General features: G+C 45.7%; 1 protein-coding gene across 4 annotated transcripts in view; it reads right to left on the reverse strand.

Moving 5' to 3' along the window:
- TNC (tenascin C) overlaps window positions 1-26,479 on the reverse strand; it is a 77,278-nt gene that overhangs the window by 33,385 nt on the left and 17,414 nt on the right. For 3 of the 4 annotated variants that reach the window (XM_077189176.1, XM_077189178.1, XM_077189177.1), the window contains exons 2-10: window positions 17,666-18,259; window positions 15,494-16,714; window positions 13,957-14,220; window positions 12,837-12,952; window positions 12,598-12,754; window positions 11,755-12,024; window positions 10,531-10,716; window positions 9,684-9,773; window positions 7,713-7,976 (exon numbers count right to left, since the gene is read on the reverse strand). In XM_077189176.1, the coding sequence (XP_077045291.1) occupies window positions 7,713-7,976; window positions 9,684-9,773; window positions 10,531-10,716; window positions 11,755-12,024; window positions 12,598-12,754; window positions 12,837-12,952; window positions 13,957-14,220; window positions 15,494-16,714; window positions 17,666-18,128 (3,031 nt within the window). In that variant the 5' untranslated portion in view covers window positions 18,129-18,259. Of the gene's footprint in view, window positions 1-7,712; window positions 7,977-9,683; window positions 9,774-10,530; window positions 10,717-11,754; window positions 12,025-12,597; window positions 12,755-12,836; window positions 12,953-13,956; window positions 14,221-15,493; window positions 16,715-17,665; window positions 18,260-26,479 lie in introns of those variants that run through there. The other variant, XM_054646404.2, reaches the window with a different exon arrangement.

Raw genomic sequence — 26,479 nt, forward strand, 5'->3', positions numbered from 1 at the left:
TCTCATGCTCTCCAGGGACCAAAGGGTTCTGTGTGGAATCATGAACCAAACAGGATTGCTGGGCAGCTCCAAAATCCTCAGCCATCCAGAACCAATGACAAAGCAACCACAGTGTCATGGTAAAGATCAAGGGATGATGTTTCTTATTAAAAAAATCAAACAAAAAACCCCCCAAAATCAAAACCATAATCAGAGAGAACAAACCATGGAGAGATGAGGCTGTTCTGGCTCTGTGAAATAATCTTTGTGTCTCTACATAAGTGGTTTACCTCGTGTTGGGAGTTTGGTTCTGAGGGCTGGACAAGTGCAGTCCCCAGATCTGAGCTCCCACCCTGGTGCTTTGGTCATTACTGAACTCAGCCCTGGCACCTCATGGAATTGATGGAACAGGGGTAAGAGGTGGGAGTTTGAAAGGTATCACAATGTTTTTCTCTCTGACATCACCATTTCCATGCCAAACTCCTGCTGTGTTTAATCACCAACCAAACAGGGATGCTGGGCAGCTCCAAAATCCTCAGCCATCCAGCATCCAGCACAGATGACAAAGCAACAACAGTGTCATGGTAAAGATCAAGGGATGGTGTTTCTTAAAAAAACCCCAAAAACCAACAAAAACCAAAACCGTAATCATAGAGAACAAACCATGGAGAGGTGAGGCTGTTCTGGCTCTGTGAAATAATCTTTGTGTCTCTACATAAGTGGTTTACCTCGTGTTGGGAGTTTGGTTCTGAGGGCTGGATACGTGCAGTCCCCAGATCTGAGCTCCCACCCTGGTGCTTTGGTCATTACTGAACTCAGCCCTGGCACCTCATGGAATTGATGGAATGGGGGTAAGAGGTGGGAGTTTTTGGAAAGGTATCACAATGTTTTTCTCTCTGACATCACCATTTCCATGCCAAACTCCTGCTGTATTTGAGCACAATCCAGACAAGCACATGCAGCATCTCTCTGTTTCCATATCCCTTAGCAGCAGCAGATGCATCAACATCTCTCTCTGCATGCAGTTTGAAAAGAGAGATTTGATGCTGCATCACCTTCCATTGTCCATGCTGCACCACCCCAGGCTCTCATTCCATAGCTGTAAGGGTTTCATCCCATGCAAAAGGAAGAATAAACCAGCCAGCAGGAAAAGCTTCACTCACAAAGCCTAAAGTCTGTACCAAAGCCATATGGAAATGAAATTCTGTATTTTGAAGCAGAAAATGAACACGTGGCTGTGAATCCATGGCAAATACCTGTAGCAGGTAGAGCTTCCAGGGACCAAGAGAGCTGGCATTGGGTACTTCCACTGAGGTTAATCTGGAATTGTGTGCCAGCTGGGAGATTGGGAATTTCTGTTTCTCAAAGATTTCCCAGCAGAAACATTTCCTGTGTTCTGTTTAAAATGGACAGGCCTTTCAGAGTGTGAGGGAACTGATCAAATGCCTCATCCCGTGCTGCCCAGGACAGGGTGGAACTCCTGGAAGTCCTGGGGGTTATGTTAAGGTCATGAGGAGCCCCAGTGATTCTGAGCTGGGTGAGTGAGGGGGGAGTAAAAGCAGAGCAGGAGGCTCAGGGCTGGGGGATGTTAAATAACTGAGCTGGGGAGGAGCAGGGCTGGGAGGATCAAATGGTGCTTCACTGACTGATGCTCCAGAAGTGCTAAAAAGTGCTAAAAATTCCTGATAATAACCCCCCAAAACAACAACACCTGCTCCAACACACTCTGTGTGCTGTGCATTGGGAGCTCTGAAAACAAAGCAAGCAGAGGAGTTCTCCTGGTTCTGGAGACTGAAACCAGGCCTGGAGCAAAGGGAGCAGCAGCACACACAGCCTGGTTCTCACAGAGCCACCCTGAGCTCTGTAAGAACCAGAGAGGAGCTGGAAAGCTTCCAGCAGGGAGCTGGCACATCCTCAGCTGATGGAAATCAGTTCTCTTTGATTACTTCCAAAGAACTTTGCTCATTTACATCACATTGGAACCCTCAGTATCCAAACAGGTCCTTTGTCCTTCCTACACCCATCAGTGAATGCTCCTGACACAAGCCATGAAGGGAATTCATGCCAAAAATCACAAACACATCCAAACCCAGGCTGAGAAATCACAGCAGAAACATGCTAAAGCTCCTCATATCCTACCAAAAACAGGCTTGGAAGAGTTACCCATTGTGATACAGGCAGAAGAAAGTGGAGGGGACACACATTCTTGCCTAAAAACTAGGAGAGAAAGAACTTAAAGAATATTTCTTACAGGACATTCCCAGGAATGGAAAGGGGAGAGGCCTGGCTTTTAACATTCTGAATGATCTGTGGATATGTCCTGTGGAACAGAGAGATTCTGGAAATCTGAGAGCTGTGGAGGTCACAGGCAACGTGTTTCTGATGCCAGGCACCAGGCACCAGGCAGGGCATTTCTCTGACATGCAGAATTATCTCCTCATTAGTGGGAAGCCACATCATTTCACACCTCGGTGACTTCCTTGCTTTCATGCTCCACTTGCATTCAATAAGAGAGAGCAAGTCCTGGAGCACCATCCATCAGCTCAGCACAAATATCTGCTCAGGATTCATTACATGTCTCCAAATTCACACATCCCTCACAAAGAAATACATTTCCAGAGGAGCAAAATCAATTAGAAATGTTTTCAAATGGATGCAGAAATGTTAGCTTGTAAATATTCTCTCAGGTTAACTACAGGTGTGAAAACATTGTTTTCTGCTCACCTCTGGGAAGGAGAGAAGCCTGTAAGACAAGCACTGATTTATATTTATATATAATATTAATATTTATATTTACATATGACATTAATAGTCTTGATTTAGGTAAGAACTGCCTTTAAATCACCCCAGACATGATTTGAGCAGGCTCTGCCTATGCTGCATCCTGGAGATAAGCATGTTTCCATCACAGCGGCACAGCTACAATGCTCACCACTGCCATCAACCCCTCTTTCCCAGTAAATCCCTGTCAGAATTGTTATCTGCCTGCTCCAGGCTGCTCGTGGAACAAAGCAGGAAGGTTTGGAACCATTCTGCAACTCCCAGTTGCTTGTGCATCAGCAGGTGCCAAGCAGGTCTTTCCTGTTCTGGGAACAGGCAAAAAATTACAGCATCAAGAGCACTGGCACTTGTTTAGTCTCAAAGTTGTTCATTTAGCAGGCACAGAGGTGGCTGGGCTTTGCTGGGCTGGGCTTTGCTGGAAGGGTTTCTGCTGAAGACAAGAGTGGGCAGCCCTGTGGGGAGGAGAGGGCAGCACTGCATCCCACAGGGACAGCTCCCCCTGGGAAACTGAACCCTGAGCTGGAAACTGAAGATAAAACCTTCAAAAATGCAAGAGGCAACATAAAATTGGGGTGGCATTACACTCCTGATGTACTGAGGGTGTGTGAGAGGACCCTGTGTAAGATCAGTCAAAACTGGCCCCTCATTTTCCCTCATTTTCCCTCATCACCCCACATTTCTCCCACATCCCTGCCTGTTCCAGCACAGCCACACAAGGATTTGGTGACTCCAATCTGGATGGAAAATGCAGCAGCAGTTCAAGTATATTATAAAAAACCTGAGGGTCCAACCAGCTGTGTGAGATTTGAATCCAGAAATTTGCTGGATTCACAAGTGGATTTATTTTATTTTATTGTACCAACTTTGGCAACAACATGGAGGTTGCCATGTACAGGTTGTCCCATGGAACATAGGGAATGTAATTCTGAATATTACCTTGGACTTAATGACTCCACAAATTAACTTGTGGGTGAGAAAGAATGGTTTTCCTCTACCACAGATATTAACACTCATATATCCCACAGTGAATCCATGTGTATCAGGGGAATATGTGGCTTTGTGTACAAACAAACAGAAGATGGACAAATGAAAATGATGTGAATACATGGAAAATACTCTGATATTACCACAGAAATATCAGTGTTCTTTGTTTAGCAGGCAGAATGCTGTAACAGATAATGGAAAATCTGGAAGACAATCAAAGACAATCCACTGAAGAACAGTGGAGCTCAAACACTTGATTTAACAAGAGATGGGCAGAAAAAACAGAGAGCTCTGAGAGCTTTAGGTGGGTGGGTGACAGCCAGAGAATGATTCACAGTGGTGAGATGAATGAACAGAGATAGAAGCTGAAGAGGGAAACTGGATGGATAACAAACATGCACTCCTTCCCAGGCTGGAACACTTCTTACTGTCAGCTTAGGAGAGAGCTCAATAACTCTTGGTAAAATCTCCAGGCTGTGGAGTGGTGTTGGCCTTTTGAGGAATTCCACTGGAATGTTTCTCTGGTGGTTGTACTAAAATGGATGCTCATGTGCTGCCAGGACATTTCCCCAACTCCTTGGGATAAAGCAAGAGGTATTCTGGGTTATTTCTTGCTTCTGAATCTGGGATTTTAAATTATTCCCCAGGAGGAGCTCTCAGCCACTTTCCCAATCTCTTGATGACCCAGCAAGGTTTTCTTTTCAGCCCCCTTTGGCTAAACCACTTTCCCCTCTCTTAATCAGCTGATTAAACAGGCTTGCAGTGCCTGTGCACCTCTGAATTTCACAAAGAAACTGCTGCAGCACATCACAAGCCAGCAATGCTCCAGAAATTGAGTAATCACCTCTAAAAACCCTCATCTTGAACTCAGGTGCTCTCAGGAGCCAGCTGAACAAACTGGACAATCTTCCCTGGCAAATTCAGTTTCCCAGTGCTCAGCACTGCACTTTCCCATGGAGCTGGCTCACCTAATCATTCCTGCTGATGTTTCTTTGAGTTTGTATAAAAAAGGGTGGAGCAATCTGAGCCTTGGAGAAGCCAGGAGAGGAAGAGGGGCTGACGCACACCACGGACAAGGGCCTTGGGTAAACAGCATAAATCTTGTGGAAAACATTCAGCAGAATGGAAAAGTCACTTCTCCAAGCCATGCTCTGCTGTACAAGCTCACTCCCAGAGGCAAGACAGCATCACATCCACGATCCATCAACAGTTGCTGCACAATCTGGGTCCTTCAGCAGAGGAATTTGAGCTTGGCTCTTGGTTTCTCTAATGCTCACTCATTTATCTCCCCAGGCCTCTCATGCCTGATGTTTTGCCACCCCTCCTGCTCCAGGCCCCACACTGTGCTCTGCAGGCAGGGCTCCAGAGGCAGAGCAGGACAGGACAAAGCTGCAGTCTGAGTGCTGGGGATGTGCTCACCCTGCTCATCTGCTGGGGCATGCTCAAGGCAAGGTCCCTCCAAGGGGTAAAATGGGTAATTTTCTTTAATTTCTGAGTCAAACCTTGGTGCAATGGCAGGTGGGACCCTCCTGACACCTTCACTAATAACAGAAAGGAGTTTCCTGTGGTAACTCAGCTTCCAGAGGAGCAGAGTGCTGCTCTCCAGCCCATCCACACACCTCAATTCTATAGGAAGTGTTGGTTTGGAGGCTGTCAATCCCAGCTCCCAGGGGTTCTCTGGGCAGGAAGGGCTCTGCTGTGACACTCCCATTACTCCAGCACAAAACTGCTATGGGCTCCTCTATTCACTCACCACAAAACACTAAAGCTGTGTGGTCTGTTCCCCTCAGGACCACAAGGTCCCTCATGGAATTCTCCTGCATTCTCTCTGGAGCAAAAAAAACCTCATTTCAGGGAGCTCCTCTGGGTCAGGACTCAATGCTTGCATTAGGGTTATGCTACATGGAGCTACAAGAGACAAACAAGCAAATGGAAATGTGAAATATTCAGCTTTCCTTCTCAGCAAAATTTAGCAAACGTCACTCTGTAATCTTTGCCATCCCTTGAGTGCAGGATCAGGGATATCAGTTAAAAAAGACTTTGTCACTCGAGCTGCACTTCATCCCTGTGAAGGGACAGAAGCAACAGTGGCTTCCATCCTGTATCATGTATTTTGTGATGTGTCCTTTGCTAGAGGTTCACGAGTTCTGAATGTTTCAGCTTGCCTCCACAAGAGAGGGCAAAACAAGATTGTTTGGCTTCATCCTGAGGACTTGGGACCTCCCAAGTGCTGGAACATGGATAAAGAGGAGTGTCCTGAGGGTAGATGGAAAAGCAAACTGAAGAGACCACTTGTCTTGTACTGTCCAGGCTTCCAGAGAATTTCTGCTCCCTGTGCTCTGTGTTTGGATTTGTCCATTCCTGCTCAGCAGAAAGGTCACAGAGCCAGGTTATGTCAACTGCTCCTCCCTGGAGCCCACTGCAGAGCCCTCTCTGTTTACTGCTGCTCTGAGTAAAGACACAAAACAAATACAGCAGCCAGAGGAGGTATTTCTAAAGAAAAAAAAATAAATAAAAGGCAAACCAGGAAAAAGAAGCCACCTTGTGAAGCTTTGGAAGCTGGTGCTGCAAAGACCAGGCTGTGAGATTCCACAGCACATTGTTTCTGCCTCTTCACCATCTCTGCACACTTCCTTGAAACCTCTCAGTCTTCCAACAGAGAAAGCTGGAAAATGGAAACCTGCTCACCCTGGCACACAATCCTACATCTTCCTTTCTTCTGCATGTGCCTCAAAGCTTCCTAATTTTTCCCTGCACTGGACACAGGCCTGACTTAGGCATCAAACAACTCATCAGGACTGATGGTTTCCAGACCATGTAACTCTCTGATGGATGGATTGCTGTCTCTATAAAGCATTCAGAGGTTGTGCTGGCGTGAGCACTGCCAGGGAATGCGAACCCAGCTTTGATCTATGTAAATTATTAATTTAAGCTGTGTAATTATTAATTTGTAAAATCCACAACATCTGACATGTGCTTACCTCACAGCTGGTCACTGGGGAGAAAAGGATAAACACCTTGGTGTCTGCTAAGGACAATAACTGTAGCCCAGCTGATTGTGATCTCCCCACCTCTGCTTGCTTAGAGCAGTTGAGGCTTTGCCTCATAGGATTTAGGCTGAGAAACCTAAAGATTCAGGACTTGTGTTCTATACTGAGATATAATTGTCTATGCAACAAGCCTTGGCTCAAAATGTTTCACAAAGGATAAAACCTTGTTCAGCAAGTCATCTGATATGGTCAGTGGGAGTGGTTTGCACAAATGGAGATGGCAGAAACAGACAAATATAAGTCACAGTAGCCAGTGGAAATGGTGGCTTGGACCAGATTGGGGCAGGAGCCTTTCCCTCTTTTGGATGAGAAAACTGAAATAGGGCAACATCAGAGCCCCACTGGCCCTGCTAAGGGATGATGGCCTGCTGTGAAGAGAATAAATTAGTCAGGAACAAACAAAGTTAAACACATTCTGCTTGCTCTTCCTCTTGGGTTTTTGGCTGTAGAAAGCAAAACATGTTAGAAGACATGATGTAGAAAAATACCCAGCCTAGCCTAAGACAAAGAATGAGTTCTACATCCATACAGGACCAGTGGATGAGCTCTTTATGAGGCCTCTCAAGGGATGAGCAAGAAATCATTGGGAACATGGAGGTGAACACAGCAGGGAGGGACACACAGAGATGGATTTAGCACCAGTGAATCCCACCCCTAGCACATGAAAATCCCTCTTGAGTTTGGGATGTGAAGCCACTTCCACAGAACCGCTTAGAATTAGGGGAACCGATTCATTGGATTCAGGGATGCATGTGGAAGTGAAATGGTTTCTTGTCTTCTGCTGGCTGGTAAATCCATCTATCCTTCACTCTCTCATGCTGGCAGAGCTGTCTGCTCTGCAGGACAATCCCCAGACATGGATTAGGAAATCAGGTGCAGTTATCCCTGGGCTAGTGACCACCAGAGGCTGTTACTCACCCGTGGAGCCCTTGACAGTGGTGGGTTTGCTCTTGTGCCGTCCCTTCTCTGCCAGCAGGCTGATGGAGTACTCGGTGCCTGGCTCCAGCCCCCGCAGCAGGAAGGAGCTGCTGTCCACTGGGATCTCCACCTCGCTCCTCTTCCCAGAGGGATTGGTGTAAACCAGGCGGTAGTGGTCAAACTTGGCCACCGGCCTTCTCCAGCGCAGGGACAAGGTGGTCTCAGTGGGCTCGCTGACTTCCAGGTCCTTGGGGTTATCAAGATCTACAGGTGAAAAACAAACAAAGTTGAGGTGCCACTGAAGTGGCCTGAGAGATTTTTTTTCAGGCATCTGTCGAGGAATATCTGTTGGAGTGTCAGGGGTAGGATGGTTGGGATGGATGGAGATGAGAGATCTCTGGAGCCAGGGCTGGAACTTGGGGTTTATTGCAAAGGGCCTGGGGGCAGGGCCCTGCTGGGAGCTGCCAGGCACAGCTCAGAGCAGGCCTGAGAGAAGTAAAGAGAGTGGTACAGAGGATGAGAGAGTGAGAGAGGATGAGAAGATTAAGAGAGTGAGAGGGTGAGAGAGCGAGGTTCCTGTTACAATACCATAAATCTTCTTCTGTGTTGAATATTCTGATTCTCACTAACCAATCTAGTACAGGATACAAATCCTACAGCATTTCCATACAGCCTATAAGAATCATTCCATTACCATCCTGTGTTACATTTTAAACCCTACAAACTCCTCTTTGGGCCCCTTCTGTCAAGCTGGCAGGGTCTGCTCTGAGCCTTGGGCCTGTCTGCAAGCAGAGGGTGTTGTTCCATCAAAAGGGGATCACCTTCAGCTGGCCACACCATTGTTTTCCAGTTGTTCAGTAACTGAGGGATCTCAAAGCTTGCTTTCATTTCAATCTCATTTATAGTTTCCATATTCTCAAAATCTTTTGCCAGGCAATCATATTGATAAGGCTTTCCTGTTTCATCTTCCCCAACAAATATCTCCACTGGGGGTCTGGCAGCAGCTCAGGGTCTGCCCACCTTTGGGACCCTTTGAAATGGGTAGAGAATTGTCACCATGATATTTTCTAAAAAATCCTCTTTGCCCAGGATTTCTTCTCTTGGGAAGCTGAGAAGCCTCAGAGAGGAATGAAAACAATAATTATCTGATTGCTGCTCCTGTGTTTGCTGCTTTGGAATGTGGCTTGGACTTGTTTACCAACAGGTGAATGTTTGATTGGTTCCATGTGAATTGTTTTTAATTAATGACCAATCACCATCAGCTGTGTCTGACTGAGGAGTCAGTCACAAGCTTTCATTATCATTCTTGTGAAGCCTTCTGATATCTCCTTTCTCTTTCTTTAGTATAGTTTTAGTACAGCGTTTTCTTATAATATAATATAATGTAATGTAATATAATATAATATCATAAAATAATATATCAGCCTTCTGAGAACATGGAGTCAAATTCTCATCTCTCACCTTGTCCTGGGGACCTCACAAACACCACAGATAATGATGATGTTCTCCTTTACAGACAAAACCAGAACAAATTTCCTGCCCTTATACTTGGGAGGGAGAAATAAAGCCTTCAGATAATTCACCTGGGAATAGTGTGAAAAATTCTGGATTGGAAGGTCAGCCAGGAGTACTGCAACCTCTCTTTGTCACATCCACATTTTGGCCACCACCATTCCTGCCAGAAACCCTCACAGGCTTAGAGGATGGCCAGAATGATCAGTGCAAGTATAATTATCATTAAGGAGCTCACCTGGAGATGAAACTCCCAGAACATTAAGAGGAGCAGGAAAAAGAAGTCAGATTGAGAGTTTATGACCTTTGTCAGAATTTTTTTTGTTTTCCTTGAGGAGAAAAGTAGCAAAATGAAATCAAGAACTTTCTAAAATATCTCTTCCAGCATCTCTTAGAAATGGAAGAGTGGCTCCACCTGAGTTGCCTCCTCCAGAGCTGTGATGGGATCAGGACACTCACCAGTGCCAGCATTGATGGTAGCAGGAGCACTTTCCCTGTCGTTCCTCACTGCTGTCACTCCAATGCCATATTCAGTTCCAGGTCTCAAACCTACAAGACGAGGAGAAGAAATAGAAGTTCCTGTCCATATGAATATGCCTGCTGGCATTTCTGGAATAAGGAAGGCTTAATGGATGCAAAGTGAGAGATCTGCTTTCCTCTATGCAGAGAATTAAGGTTTCTGTTGACCCTCCAGCTGACAAGCTGCAGACTGGCACCAGTGAATCCCACCCCTAGCACATGAAAATGCCTCTTGAGCTTGGGATGTGAAGCCACTTCCACAGAACTGCTTGGAATTAGGGGAACTGATTCGTTGGATTCAGGGATGCATGTGGAGGTGAAATGGTTTCATGTCTTCTGCTGGCTGGTAAATCCATTTCACATGGCTTTCAATTCAGTTTGGTCTACTCCAATTATAGAATCATGCACTAGTTTGAGTTGGAAGGGACATTAAAGATCATCTTGTTCCACCCCTGCCATGGCAGGGACACCTCCCACTGTCCCAGGCTGCTCCCAGCCCTGCCCAGCCTGGTCTTGGGCACTGCCAGGGATCCAGGGGCAGCCCCAGCTGCTCTGGGCACCCTGTGCCAGGGCCTGCCCACCCTCACAGGGAACAATTCCTTCCTAATATCTCATCTAATTTCAAATTTGTAACCTCTTGTCCCAAAAAAAATGTGCTTGAGATCACTCAAAATTTGTTTGTACCTCTAATGTATGGTGACCACAAGGACATTTTTTTCTCCGTGTCCTGTGCCCTGGGGTGACAAAAACAATGTGACACTAGTGACAATCTCTCCATTCCCCCTACCTGTGAGTGTAGCTCTGGTTGTGGCCTGGCTGCCCTTGGGCACTGTGATCTCCACGTGGTCCCCACCAGAGATGGGGGCAAACTTGATTCGGTAATTATCGACATTGGCGTGGCTGTTCTTCCACTCCAGGGTGATGTTGCTGTCAGTCTGGGACACCCTCTTCAGGTTCCTTGGAGCATCCAGGTCTGGAACCAACCAAGCAATAAATAAATAATTAGGAATATTTCTCTTCTGACAGCAGTCTCTTGTGACAGTGCTTTTGAGAAGGTGAAGTGACCCATAAAGCTTCCTCTCACATGATCCTGTTATGTCTTAACTACAAAAACCAGAGGTCTTCTAGCATGAAAAGCAGATTTCACCAGCTTCAGTTCAAGAAATTTAACTTCTATCTCCTGAGACAAAAATAACATTTTTGCTTGTAATTACAAGTTTTTATGGCAAGTTTTTATTACAAAATGTGTTTGTGGAAAACATACTTGGATGAGAATAGTTTTCCTTTACAAATACGTCAGCTTTCAAAAGAAAAAAAAGAGCAAAAACTGGTCATCTCTAGAATTTGTGTTCACTAGCTAGAAGGCTAGAAGGAACTCTTAGTCTCAAAAAAAGGTGAATATTATGGAGAAATTCAATGAGCTTTCATTTTTCACACCTACAGTAGCCTCAAATCCTTCCCCAAAATAACTGTATTTAAGGATGAAAAGGGATCTAATTCACAGCTCTCTTAATGCATCAAGCCTTGATAACCTGCTAAAGGACCCACACTTTCCAAAAACATTCCCAGAATCACTGAGGAGCGTAGTAAATTTATAAAAGAATGGCAGGACATATTAGCAGAACTGAAGAAGAAAAAAAAAAAAACAACCAGATCTCTGCTTCTAAACTAATTTGGAAAGAGAAGTAAGATGGAACAGGAACCATGGAAGATATTTAGCTCATTAAACAGACAAATGATTTAGAGGAATTTGCTTTTTGAAATAGGGATTTAGGGTAAAAGACACAATAACCTAATTCCCGTTTTTAAAATACATTTAGAATCTTGTGGGGGGCTCTAAATATTTTGGTGAGCCAACAAGGCATAAAAGGCACAGGAAATTATTCTCTACTTTCATGTACCTCTAAAACTGGGCTGATTTTGTGTTGATCAGTAGCTGCCAACTCCAGCAACAAGACACAAACAGCACAGGAAGATGGGTGGTCCCTGTGGCACCTTCCCAGCCCCTCACCTGTGACAAAGACTTCCCTCACAGGGTCACTCTCCATGTCCCCTCGACGAGAGACCAGCGTCACCTCGTACTCTGTGTGTGGCCTCAGGTTGCCAATGGAGTATTGGTTCTCATCTTCAGAGAGGTCAATGGTTGTCCTGTCCCCTGGAATGTCCTTGGGGCCATAAGTGAGCTCTACACCTTCAACTTCAGCCAAGGGTTTGGACCACGTGATGAGAGCCGTGGTGTCGGTGACGTCTTTGGCCTCCACCTGGCTGGGGGCATCAAGCTCTGTTACCAAGCAAAAGAGAGGGGAAAAGGGGCTTTAAAAAGAAATCCTGCCATGAAAAACACCCATATTCTTATGCTTTTAATTGATGATTCAAAACAAAGTTAAAATTAGTATCCTCATTTACGCTTTTCCTTTGGTTCCTATGGTTTTGGACTCCAGATGGAATCAATCCATCAGAAGCAAATCCATCAAAACTCCTTCAAAGCTGGAGATGCCAAAAGAAAGTCAAGCAGGAACCCTAAGAGGTTCCCCACCTTCACACGCTCTTCATGCAAATATCACCAGGATTAAACAAATTCTAGCAAGGAGTTCTAGTTCTTGCAGATGTTCATCTTGAAAAAGGAATAAAAGTGCATTGCTAAGCTGGACATACATTTCCATTCTGCTTCAAACAGGTGAAGTGGAGAGGAATTCTTTTTTTCCTCTTGTATTCATTAGCAACTCCACTATTTCCTTTCTACCCCCAGTAACTCACAGGGTAGAGCCTGACTTTCTCTTGTTTCAAAACCTCCAAACAGCAGATGTTTTGTTGGTGGCCAACTAAAACCAGACCAAACACAGGTTGTGCCTACTTGTGGTGATGACTTTGGACAGTCCTGGTCCTCTGGTGTTGTTCTTCACGATATGGATGGACACATTGTACTGCTGCCCAGGTGCCAAACCTGGCTGCATGTAGGACGTCTCTGGCCTTTTCAAGCTGCTGGTTATGTCACCATTATCATCCTTTTTCTGGAACACATGGGACAATCAGTGAGTACAAACATAAAAATCCATAAAAATTTTTCATTCTATATGTGATCTGCTTCCTCACCATATTATGGAAGACCAGCTCCCAGCCATCAAAAGAAAAGTTCAGCGGGTCCCACTCCACCTGGACGGATGTTTCCCGAACAGATTTGAATTTCAGTCCTTCTGGAGCAGGCAGATCTGTGGCAGAAGAAAGGGATATTCTCACATGAGTGTCAAATTCTCATAAATAGGGCACTGGGGTGGGGCATCTTTCCATTTCTAGAAATATCTGCCAGGTGGGGATCTGCAGCTGAGGTGGTTAAACTCTTAGATCCAGTTATTGTGGCTTTGGAGAGACTTTCCTGAGCTGGTTAAATGTCACCTTAGAATAAAAAGAATTTTACCCTCAAATTCTCTTTTTTGTGCCCTCTTGAAAGAAGCCTGGTGTTAACTTTGGAAGTCAGGAGTGCTGAATCCTGCTCCAGCTCTCCAGAAATGAGCTCAGTGCCAGAAGTAAAGAGCACCTTTTGATATTGGGATGTTTAGATATGACAGTGATGTGCACAAAACAAAAAGATGAACAACAGAAGTACAGACAGGCAGATAAAAGGTAAGATGTAGTAAATCATAGCAAAGATACAAAACAAATATAATCTCTACTTTAGCCAAAATAGTTTGAATTCAAGTGATTTCATATTGCTCTTTTATATGCTGTTGCATTTTTAATTTTTTTCTCAGGAAGAATTACCAGAATTTTTAAAATTTTATAATAGAAAAGAACATAATCATAAAGAAATGTACATTATAATAAAGAAATGTGCATTTTTATAAAGAAGCCAAGGTTCTTAATTCACAAAGACACCATACTGGGCGACATGGAGAACAGAAGAGCTTGTGAACTGTGCTTTTAACACAGTCCCTGGTACTGGAAAAAAGTAGAAAATGAAAGTGCAGAAGGCTGTTTTTTCCAGGCCAACATTTGAATTGGAAGTAGAAAATACAAAAGAAATAATATCCCAAAACCAGAATATAAATCAATATATCTGAACTGAAAATAAAGACTTCAAAATAAATACCCCCAAGAAAGGGATGCAAGCAAACACATACAAAGTGAAAACAGAAAATACAAAATAAGCAACACCCCAAAAGAGGGATGCAACTGGAGTAGACAAAAGGATGAGTACAGGGAACATTAAACTCACATGTGGCTACCCTGGCGCTGACTGGAATACTCTTTTTGTTTTTCAGGATTGCAAAGACACGGATGAAGTACTCCACCCCCGGCTCCAGCTCGTGGATGGTGGCAGCTGTGTGGTTTCCTGGCACGGTGAACTGCATGTCCAAGCCCCCACTGCTGGTGGGCACGTAGGTGACGAGGTACTCGTTGACGAGGTTCTCGTGCTTCCACTCCAGATTGACGGTTTTATCTGTCACGTTGGTCACAGTCAGCTCAGTTGGAGGAGACACTGGGAATGGGAGGGGGGGAAAAAAAAAAAGCCAAGCCAAAGTTATAAGAAGTTCTCAAGGCTCAGGAAATAATGACTTGCCCAGTTTCACATTTTCCCAGGAGCGGTTCCTAAGGCTCATCTCACACGCAGGGAATGGGGAAGGCATGTCCCACAAATTAGCTGCTGAGGAAAGGAATGCTCAGCTGATGGAGACTACAGACATTTCCAGAAGCCAATTTCTGCTCTCACACTTGCTCACAACCTCTGGCTGACTGTGTTCCAGCTGCTCCTCTCATGGCTGCAGCACAAGAGTGCTATAGCTGGGTCCCGAGGGATTCAGATGTTTAATTCAACTGCCAGCAACACGTGATTGTAGAGCTAGAAGTCCTGGGATTTGCACAGCTTTTCCAAAGTAAAATAAAACATTCTTATTTGAGTAAATACTTGCAATAGATCTGCCTGTGCAAGATCACAAAGTGTGGGCTTAGGCACCTTCCAGGAGGAGGAGATGAACGATGGGAATTTCTTTTAAAGGGTATTCATTGTCTTTTATAGTGTTCCCAGCCCCAAAGTACTCTTTCATTACCAAAATTTAGTTTCACAATTTCTCCCCCAGGATCTACTAAAGAAAACGACCTCATTTATGGTGTATTGCCTGTCATTATCAGGCTGCCAAAATTTTCTATCAATTTCCATAGAGTCACTGGTCTTGGGAAACCAAGCATATGACTTTATAGCTAAGTTTCCACTCCAGCTGATCCCATGATTTTCCTGTAATCTTCTGTGAGATCTAATATACATACATCCATATACATATGTATTGTGTATTTATATGTATATATGTATATATATGAATACATAAACACATGTGGAGAAGACTCTGGACCATTTCCCTTTTCTCCTTAGTTAGAAGAGCTTCCTTCGGCTTCTTTTCCTAGCATCAAGAGGTACTGTGAGGAACTAAAGGGTCATGGTGACAAATCTAAGCCAGTGCTGGCTACAGCACCAGAGACATTGTGGTGGGAGCAGAAATGGAGGTGACAAAGGCACTGCAACACCATCAGCAGCCTGTTGTATTGGTGACCACCAAAAGCCACCAGAAACCGCTACACTACTTATCCCTGATATTTCAGGATGCCAAGAGCTACTGGTGTTGCTGCATCCCTGATCCTGATGCTTGGACTATGTTGGAAAAGCACTAACAAGGCCCAGCTCTATGGAAAACCTTCCCAAAGCATCCAAGGCTGTTGGCTGGCCCACGGGGAGCAGTTCAGAGGGACGCTGCACCTACCATCAGAGCAATCATCCCCGATGTAGCCATCCTCGCAGACACAGCGCCCATCCACGCAGCGCCCCGCGTTGTTGCAGTCGCTGGGGCAGGAGCGCTCCCGGCAGTCCTCACCCATGAAGCCCTCGTGGCACACGCAGCGCCCGTTGATGCAGCGCCCACGCCCGTGGCAGTCGTTGGGGCAGGAGAGCTCACCACAGTCGTCCCCTGTGAAGCCATTGTCACACTCGCAGCGCCCCTCCACGCAGCGCCCGCGGTTGTGGCAGTCGTTGGGGCAGCGCAGCTCGGCGCAGTCCTCACCCGTGTAGCCCTCATCGCACACGCACTGCCCGTTGACGCACAGCCCGTGGTTCTGGCAGTCGTTGGGACACCGCAGCTGGCCACAGTCATCCCCAGTGAAACCCTCATGGCACACGCACTGCCCATTCTCACAGCGCCCGCGGTTGTGGCAGTCATTGGGGCAGCGCAGCTCCCCGCAGTCCTCCCCGATGAAGCCCTCGTAGCACACGCACTGCCCGTTCTCACAGTGCCCGCGGTCGTGGCAGTCGTTGGGGCACCGCAGCTCCGCGCAGTCCTCGCCCAGGTACCCCTCGTGGCACACGCAGCGCCCGCCCACGCAGCGCCCGCGGTTGTGGCAGTCGCTGGGGCACCTCCTCTCGCTGCAGTCGTCGCCCACAAAGCCCTCGTGGCACACGCACAGCCCGTTCTCGCAGCGCCCGTTGCCGTGGCAGTCGTTGGGGCAGGCGAGCTCGCCGCAGTCCTCGCCGGTGAAGCCCTCCTCGCAGAAGCAGGTGCCGTTCACGCAGCGCCCGCGGTCGAAGCAGTCGTTGGGGCAGATGAGCTCGCTGCAGTCCTCCCCAGTGTAGCCCTCATCACACACACACTCGCTGTCCACGCAGCGCCCACGGCCGTGGCAGTTGTGGGGGCACAGGGGCACGCTGCAGTCGTCACCCACAAAGCCCTCGTGGCACAGGCACTGCCCGCCCACGCAGCGCCCGTGGGCGCCGCAGCCCTGGGCGCAGAGCTCCTGGCTGCAGTCTGGGCCTGTGTAGCCCTCAAAGCACACGCACAGCCCGTCCACGCACTTGCCCTGGTCGTTGCAGTCGTTGGGACACGAGGCCTGGCTGCAGTTGGGGCCCTTCCAGCCGGGCTCACAGATGCAGCCGCAGATGTCGATGCTGTAGTTGCCGTGCCCGCTGCAGTAGGGTGTGGTGTCCAGGCGACCTGCACCAACGAGCCCAAAGTTCATTACTGCCAGTGGCACTAGGATGCCTTAGGCCAGAGTGGCACTCATGACCCAAAAGGGCTCTGATTTTCCTAGTTCCCTTCAGGATATCAGTTTTTAAAGTTTTTAAATGAGAATCTTTCTTTCTTTCTCTAACTAGATTTACTTTGCCAGAAAAGCTTTAATTCACTCTAATGCCAGTGAGGAGCCCCTGCCAGTGACTTGGTAATTGAGCATGCTGGATTCCTCCTTCCTTCTCAAAATCCTCTCCCACTGACTGAGCAGCTTTCCTGACTGCTTCATTAGGGCATCACTGTGGAACATCATTCATCCATTCACCCCAGAACACAAAAGTCAGGCAGCACATTGTGTTGTGTCATCAGCTGTATCAGCAACCAGGAGGCTGCTCTGAGCTCAGAGGGACACATCACTCTGCAGACTTGTATTTCTTCTCTTATATGACCAACTGCTTCCCTCAACTTAAAAATCAACCAGACAGACACATTTTTCCCTCTTCTATAACTATTTGTGCTTGTCTATTGCCTTATGTCCTGCTGTATTTTTATTGGTCTCTGCTAAAGAAAACTTGGAAGCGAAAATGGTTACATTGGCAGCTTCCTCAAGGGGACAAAAAGTGGAGCCAAGAGCTTGGACTGTGAGTTTTAATCTTAACTCCGACACAGATTTACCATGTCCAAGTGCTGTCCATGCTCAGTGCCACATCTACAAGGGGTCCCAGGCCACCTCCTGACCCACAGATCCATAAAGCCGTGGAAATGTGAATGAATGTACCTTGCACACTGGCCAAACACATTGCCAGTTTTGATTACGATTCAAATTTAAAAGGTTGACTTGAGCTCATTCTTGAAAGAGATTGGAATATCACTCTAAACAACATCTACAGCCAGCACAAGAATTTCCCCTAGGAGCAGCTCCCCAGCCCGCCTTACCTTCTACTGCCTGGGAATTAGGACAGCATCCAGCCCCGCTGGCACACTGCTCCCGCAGGGAGGAGACCAGCCCCTCCAGCTCCTCTAGTCTGCTCAGCAGATCCTTAATGTCTGGGGCAGCTGCACAGCCACAGGCCCGCCGGGGAATGTTAATCCTGTGTGTGAAGACAATCTGGTTCCCCTCATTCACCGTGTGCTCCTCGTAGTTCTTGACGGGCTCAATTTCCGCCTTCAGGTCAGCGTCGCCGCTCGCCGAGTCCAGGTCCACGGAGCAGAGGGAGCCAACGGGCAGCTTAATGTTGTAGACATGGTTGAAAACCACAGGCTGGTTATCCTCTGGCAAGGTCACGTTCAGCCCAGTCTCCCTCTTGTGCCGGATAATTCTCTTGATGAGTCCCCCAGTGACGTGCTGGGACAGCAAGGCGAGGATGGCACAGGCCAAGACCTGGCTGGGGAGTCCCATTGTGGTGCCTGGTTCCCTTTTGAGGCTGAGAGAGTCTTAGTTCTGCTTGGCCTTTGTAATCTGCAGCAGAAATTGGAGAGCCAGGCCAAACCAAGCTGGAGAGCCTTTTTTTTTCCTGGTGTGTTTGTTCCCTAAAAGAAGAAGGAACAGTGTAAGGGATTAACAGCAGCTACACCACCCAGCAAAGGTGTGACACTGCTTGTGTGCTGCATCCGCAGAGAACAACACACTTGACTCTACAACATATTCAGGTTTTACACAGCTGAACTCCAGATCTAATTCAAATTGATAATGAACAGTACAGTAATAATAATTTAAATGCTTATTTCTTTTGTTCTTTACTTTTCTTTTGTGTTTTGCTTCCACTTGTTATTTTTTTGTCTAGTATTAAACACCTGCAAATACGTTCCAGTGTTTTAGTACTTCAACTATTTTAGGTTTTTTATTTTACATCAGAATGCTGAATTTTTACCACAGGACCATCGCACTTCACCCAAGCTGCTGAGCTTGCTTGATGTATAATAACAGTGGTTTTCCAGGATCTCATTGTGATTCTGAAGGAAACGCCACCAGGCAGGAAGAAAGCTGCTGTTATTTCCAGGTTAGAGCAAATACAGTGGGTTGTAGAAAGTTTAACTGCCTCAAGCAGAAGACTGGGGAAAAGATGCTTACTGAGTCTCAGCTCAACTGAAAACAGAGGTAGATGAAATAAACATGTGTTCTGTTATGATTTAACCAACGTTAAAATTCTGTATTTCCTTCATCCCTCCAATGCTTGAAGGCTGCTCAGGTTTGGACCATGTAAGAAACTCAAGACATTGTCAAAAGGTGCATCAACACCACCAAGCTCATTCCATCCCTTTTCTATATGTTTTAAATTACTCCAAGATTGCTGTAAAATCTGAACTCCAGGGCTTGTAGCTCCATAGTAAGTTCCACTATATGATGATTTATCAAGAGCATGAAGATAAATGGAACTCTCTGCTGGTGGAAGGTTCTGGTGCCAGTGCTTGTATCACAGAGATATTTTAGTATAAAAGTAGTGAGGCACAAGAGAAGCAGAGACTCCAACAACAGAGACAGCAATAAAACTACATGTGTAAAAATGCTTTTTTAGCAGCCAATATCCCTTTCTATCAGGCAGCATTTCCCACTGCCTGATCTTTCCTCAGCTTTAGCACAATAACTCGTGTACAGTTACAAGCACCTGGCTGGGCTCTACAGCTCCTCCTGAAACTCATTCCTTTCAATTAGCTCCACTATTTCCTCTTCCTCCTCAGTCTGTGCCTGTTCCTTTTCAGTGGAGTGAGCCAGGGGAGTGCAAAGCCATCCATTGACTTCCATGCAGGATCAGCCCCTGAGCACGTAGAGTGCGGAGCCAGAGCAGTAATGGACTGCCTGAACAAGCACACCTAATAAATGTCATCTCAGCATTTGTTTTCCTTCCCTCTCCCAGAAGATCTTGGTTTAATGGTTAGATCAGTGGCTGTGCTTTCAGTGGTTGCAAGCTATGAAATGCCAGTAATGGAGGAAACAGCAATTTATGCTCTAAACATCATGGGTTTGATGCTAATTTATTTGTCAGATGAGAGACCAGCCTCTTCCACCCTTCTGATTCCCCCAAAGTGGAGGGATTGTTTTTCCCATGCTATCCCAAGCTGCATTTGTGAGGGAATGACAATAACACATCAGACACTTCACTGGAGTTTTGTGGGTTTTTTAGGGAATGGGCAAACTTCACCCCTTTTTACTGGGGAATAAATCAGAAGTAAACAAGCAGCAGGGAAGGTTTTTTCCTTGTTACGGAAAACCATTCAGCTTTAAGGCATTTCTAACACTTACCCCATTTGCTCAAATATTTCTGCAAGCCCTGTCTGCACCAGAAGAGATCACAAGATTATTAATAAAGAATAACAGAGACAGACATGGTCCAGGTCTCATTTCTGACTCAATCCCTAAACTGGGGTGCCAGTTCATGAAATGTGTTCAGGATTGTATTTAAAGTGGGATTTTAGTCTCTAGCACTCCCACTTGGGCTTTGCAAAGTGCTTCCCCTGCAATTCCATGTGCTGCTGTGCACTTTTTGCCCCAGGACAAGGTCATACAGCCAAATCTGGTGCCTAACCCTCAAGTAGTCACTGAAGGGACAGGCTGCTTGACAGATGGATCACCAGTGGAAAATGGAACAAACTGGAGGCAGCTCTGCATCTCATTCTCACTGAATTTTAGTGAAAGTTGAGCATCCATTCCCTTATGGCTTCTGTAAATCCCAACCCACAGGAATGAGGGCCTTGCCCAAACCAAGGAAGTCGCGCTTTTTTTCTGCTGACCAATGTGAGTTGACAAATCACTTAATCATGGCATAGACTGTGATTTCTTTAATATGCCTGGAAAATTAAAAACCTTTTCTGGCAAGAGCCACTGTCACTGTCACCTTCACTCCTGGGGAAAGCCACATGAACAGCAGGACTCTGAGAGGACACTTGCTGCATTAGAAGCAGCCAAACTTCTCAGCTCACAGATGAAACTGGAAGAATTTACATGTCTGGGCTGGCATCCTTTTGAAGTTTCTGGAGAAACATCATGGTGGTCTAGGAGCAGCATTGCTTGCCTGCTCTGTGCCCCCTGTGCTTTGGCACCTCGTGTGATGTCTGAGCTAATTCATCCCCATCAGGTGTTTCTCATCCCATCTGCCACGGGCCCAGTGTGGTCAGCTGAGCTCCACTCCTGCATCTGACACCTACAGAACAAGACACCTTCCTGCAGTTCTTTATACATTAGCCATGGTTTTGGCTGGGGAACAAAGAGGACATCCTTCTCTCCAGCCCCAGCTCCTCAGACACATCCAAACAACAGCTCTGACCACAATTGACCACCCAGGAGCAGGAGAGAAATGAAGCCACAGTGACTGCCAGGCTCTGCTGAACCTTCATTTTCCCTCCTCTTCCCTTCAGAGCAGCTTGTGTGGATTGCATTTTAAACCTTGGAGAAAACCTCTTGATATTTTCTTTGCAGACATCAGCTGCTGGATTATTTAGGGGCACCTAAAAGTCTTGCAGCAAAGGCAGGCAGAAAATGACCCTTCCCAGCATGAGTTTGGCCTTGTGGTCTGTAAGAGGAGCTGGGTGATGTCTCTCAGGTACTTGGAGAGGTTTGTATGACCCACAGGGTGTCTAGTTTTACAAATATTTTGCCTAATAGGGAACACCTATCATCCTAATGAGCTGTGCCCTCAGATCTTCCTGCCACTCTGACTATGAAAATCCCAGACATGATGATGTGGATGATCTGCAAAACTTTCTGCTCGTCATGCAGGACAAGAAATCCAGAGCTTGTGTTCTCCCCATCTGGTCACAGGCACCTTCCCACCCTCCTTGGGCAAGAGTTACCTCCTGCTCTCTGAGGCACCACCTTGATTTAAATAAGAAAAAAATGTGTTGTGGCCTCTCACACATCTTAAATATCTGATTAAAAAATAGAGATTATGAATTGAGAAGCAAATTGTAGCATCTCTGCAGTACCAGCTGGGGGAAAAGGAGATTCAGGTAAGAATTTTCTTACGTGAACATTAACTTTAAAAGTTAGATTTTAACCAAAGAGCAGAAAAGGGCTATTTCTAGAAAACTCTCCTTAAAAACTTGATCACTGCCTGGTGATACACTTAATAATATGTGGTGGAGGTAAGGTGGACTGTCAATAGCACAAAGGGAAGGAATAATTTTCATTTCCACGGCAGCTCTTTCATCTGAAGATTTGAAAGCATGTCACAGTCTAGCTATAAAAAACTGAAAAAATGTTATTAAAAAGGGTTATTTCTTTGTTTAGACATCCCCCTTCCCCTTGCCCCCCTCTCAGCATCAGAACTTTTTCAGGACCTTTCCATTTAATTAGAAATTTGTTTCTTGATAGGAAATTTTCAATCAATCTTGAAAAAACCCCCAGGAATCCTGACTCCTGGGGAATACTAAGCAAAGGTAATGCATGAATATTTCCCTTCCCCAAAGCCATATTTGCTGGAAAGCAGCAGGTGTGAGAAACTAAATTAATGCCTGCATACTTTAAAGTCCTGCTGTAGCACTCCAGTCTCTCCTGAACGTTCAGGAGTGGCAGAATTGTGAGATGATTTGTGGGTATGTGGAATGATAAATATGCAGATGAGAGCCCTGTGCAATTTTAATCAAAACAGATTGCAGCAAGGAAGGAATGGAGGTGTTAAAAACTCCATCTCAGCTGTCCTTCCTAACGAAGGCAGAAGGCTGATTAGATTTGCTCAGACACCCTCTACCTGTCATGACTTGGAAATTAGACATGAAAATGGCAGGGAAAAAAGAGAGGTGGGGGGGGAAGGAAATAATTCCTGTCTAAGCAGATATTTCCTACATTTCAGTGGGAAGGGATCAAATATTGTCAGCACCATACTGGATTCAAGCACATCTTGTTAAAATCTGGGTGAAATAGCAGCAGGCTGGATTGTGACAGGGAGGAAGAGTCAGCTGGAGAAGAGCCAAAGGCCTCTCCAGGGAACACACCAAGGGGCATTTTGAGGTTGTAAATTGCTAACCCCAAAGAGTTTTCTGTGATCTGTTACCTGTAGGGAGTTCAGGGTTCCAGGGTTACCAGCAAGGTGGGAGCTGTGTGTTCCCTGCGGCCTGCAGTGCCCAGCAGGGCACGTGTGGAGTTATCACTGCCCTTTCCTCAGCTACTGCCACCAGGACAAAAAGAGTTATCATCTCCTGGGGATATTGATACCATTGCCTGTCTGCAGACATGGACAATTGGGGCATTTTCTGCCAGGAATGCAAGCAGGGCTGCTCCACAGGACTCAGAAATTGAGACCAGAGGGCATTTTAACAAGGCAAGGCCTCAAAAGGTGCAACCCCTCCAAGCCAGAGTGCTGGGCTGGTTTCACCAAGACTCTGTGATTCCTGAGGCTCTGGGAATCTTCTCCAGAAAAAGTGGATTAAATCTGAAGTCAATTGAAATGTTCTCAAAGCAAGGGGCTGGGGGGACCTGGAAGTTTTGATGCGTCAGGGCAAAACATGAACAGCTCTGACTTCATCATTCACTGCTGGTTCCACACATTCATAACTGCAGAAAATAATTTTCTTTCCATTCCCAATTCCAACAGGGTGAAGGAATCAGCAGGGATACTCAGTGCAGGTCAAACTCCATTAAATCACAGTAGAGAGCAGAAATTCATAACAGTCCTAAGCCATCAGGCCTGAATCTTTTCAGCAGAAATGATCAAAGCCAAATTGTCACCCCTCCTTTTTTTTTTTTCCCCTCTTCTTTATTCACATTTTATCCATTCTAAGGAGAGGAATTTTAAGGCAGCTGAATTTAGAGTGATTCAGAAAAACCACTGTGTTCCCCAAGGCTCCCAGAGAATGTGTGTGCAGAGAAGTGTGGCAATTGTTTCAACCCCAATTAGACCCCACAGATATGAGCAAGCCCTGAGGGTATGAAGCTCCAAAGGGAAATTTTCATAATTCAGGAATTTTCTTCAAAGCCTTAAATCAGCTGCACAAAGAGGTGAGAAGAGAATCATAACTTTCAAAGGGGACAGGAGGAAGCTGATTGCCTTTATCAGATAAAGGGCAGAGTGATAGGCAGGAATCCATCCAGGCTCTAGGTTGAGGACTTACCTTGAATTTATGGTCAAACAACTTCACTTCTTCCTCCATGTCCAGGTTACAAAGAATAAACACCCTGCAAATGCTCTACAGTTTTCTAGATGAGAAATCCCCCATCTGGGAAACCCACACAAAATTATAGATCCAGGCTTGGTGACCTCCCTTTAATAAATAGCAAAATGTGAAAGCCCTGAATAAAAAGCCTTTGCCACCCCACCTATGCCATATTTCAGACTAAAGCTCTTCCTGGAAATGACAAAGGGAGATAAGGATTAACTAAAATGGTTGTGGGAGTCCAATGAGAGTGAAAAAGAGGGAAAAAGCAAGAAAGTATCCTCTGGAAAAACTCCATGGAGAAAGGGGCAGAGGGGAAACAACTGGAAGGAAGTTTTAAAAGTTGTTCAACTAGAGGAGCTGAAATGTAGGGATACAAGTGACACAAACCCACTTTTTCTGCCACAGAAGGGACTCAGTGATGTCCACAGCCCCACAAGAGGAGCCTCATGGCATCCACATGTGCTGGAGAAAGGCAAAGAGCCTCTTTGAAAGCTTTTTGAATTATAATGGATAAACAAAGCACACTCCTCCACTTTAAATACAGAAAACTGGGACATGGAGAGGCTGGCACTGGGAATCCCAAGCTCCCCAGGAGCCTCTGCCTTTTTGCTGAGGTATTTTACCCACTGCAAGCCAGAGGAAGCTGATGCAGCTTTGCTGAGTCCCACCACAGTGGTTCAAACACCTCCCAGAAGGCATTTGTGGCTTATAAAAGCACATTTTCCTCTGGATGTGCCTGCCTTTGTGACTTGAATCCTTCTCATTCCAGGACAAACCAGCAGTTTGTGTTTGATGTGGGTGAGCAGCCGCAGCTCAGGGCTCTGGATGCCACCTGTGTCCCATCTGCTGCTGGCACTGCACATTTCAGAGCAGTGCAGCTCTGGGGCTGAGCACAGACACGGCCCAAACGCTCTGAGTGCAGAGATGGGAGCTGCTCTGCACTTAATTCAGGATTGGCTCCTGAGCTGTCACAAATGGCATCCATCAATGCATCCATCACCCATCCCAAGGGCTTTGCCCATGCCACTGGAATTAGTCATGAAAACAACAGGAATTTTAGATTATCTGAAATCCTATGAGAGGTCCTGTGATCACATTTATACCTCAGACTCTTTCAAAGAACTGCAATTAAACAATTAAAACAATTCGTGGGTACTGCATTAAATATCACTGAGCTAAGCCTGAACTCTTCACTCCAGCTCAGTTTTCACCTTTGGCTACAGCTCTGAGGTGATGTTCCTGTTTTGGGGAAGCTGTAGGGTCTCTGCTTCACAGATCCTACTGCACACCATCGTGAAATAAATCAACTTGGATGCATTTTAGCCTCCACCCATTCCACCTTGGCCGGAGAGCAGCACTGCCAGGGCTTTGCCAGGGCTGTTTTGGAAGGAATTTTAATTAATTGCTTTGTGTACAATTTAGAATTTAGCAAAGGCTCATATTTCAAAGCTATCAGCATGACAGTCCCACAAAGAGGAAGGAGAAATAATCCACTGAAGCCAACATCCATAAAATGTGAAAGAGCTCTGGTAAATTCTGAATGATAAGCATAAAAGGAGACCCATGAGAGACTAAACCTTCTGTTGTACAGTGACTATTTTGAGGTAAATTACCATGATTATTCCATTATAAACTACTTTTGTTTCACATGTTTTGTCCTCTTAGCCATGGAAAATCTCTCCAGGTCTATCCTTGTTCAGGATCTCAGAGAGAGAACAGAATTTTCCAAACCAAACAATAAGTTTGGCTTTTTTCAAAGCAGAGTAAAAATTCGGGGACTGGAGGTGGTCTTATTCCAGTGACACCTTTGATCAATGAAATATTGAATATATTGAGCAAATCTCATGAATTCAATGAAAAGCAGAGATACAGCTGGGAGAAAATGACTGCTGAAAACATGCAATAATTAAAGAGAAGTGAAAAACAGATTATGGGATGAGATGTCTGCAATAACAGGATATGGAACCCAGCAATCAAGAGGTGCCTTCCAGTTACTGGGCCCTATAGACTTTGCTGATTTATGTTTGTTAGGAATGACCTGGCTGATGATGAGAAGAGCAAAGAAATGCTGCCTGAACATCCATTGCTGTTTCTATTCCATCAGGAGCAAAGCAGCAAGAGCTCAGGGGAGAGCCAGGAATGTGGGAATGGCAGCGAGCTGGGACTTGGGAGAGCTGAGATCATCTCTCAGCTCTGCCATTTCAGCCCAGTCAGTTCTCACCCTGATTTCTAATAAGTCTAAAAAAAGTACAAATAATGAAACGTCCTAATTCTGTGTTTCCAACTGCTCTAGAAATATTCTTCAGTTTACCCCTACAAAAAGGCTTCCTCTGCTCTCAGTTTTTCTGCACAAAGTCTATTATGCTCTTCATGCTAGAATTCTTAATTCTTTTAATATATCACCTGGATTAGAGGTAGCACCAAGGGTGTTAAATAAGAGGATCCAAGTGCCTACAGCTCTTAATAAGGTTTAATCACAGGCACCCTCTAAATATCTTGGGGCTTCTGCTGGTCAGGATGACCCCAAGATGCATTAGAAATTCTCTTTTCCCAGCCCAGCAGTTGAAGAAGGAGTCAGAACTCCTCTATTCTCATTCTCAAGGTTGTTTATTGTTTCTTATCTATAAAATTCTTTCTCTGGCCTGTCGAAGTCCATCCAGC

This window comes from Agelaius phoeniceus, chromosome 21 (assembly GCF_051311805.1).
Source record: "Agelaius phoeniceus isolate bAgePho1 chromosome 21, bAgePho1.hap1, whole genome shotgun sequence".
Lineage (NCBI taxonomy): Eukaryota > Metazoa > Chordata > Aves > Passeriformes > Icteridae > Agelaius > Agelaius phoeniceus.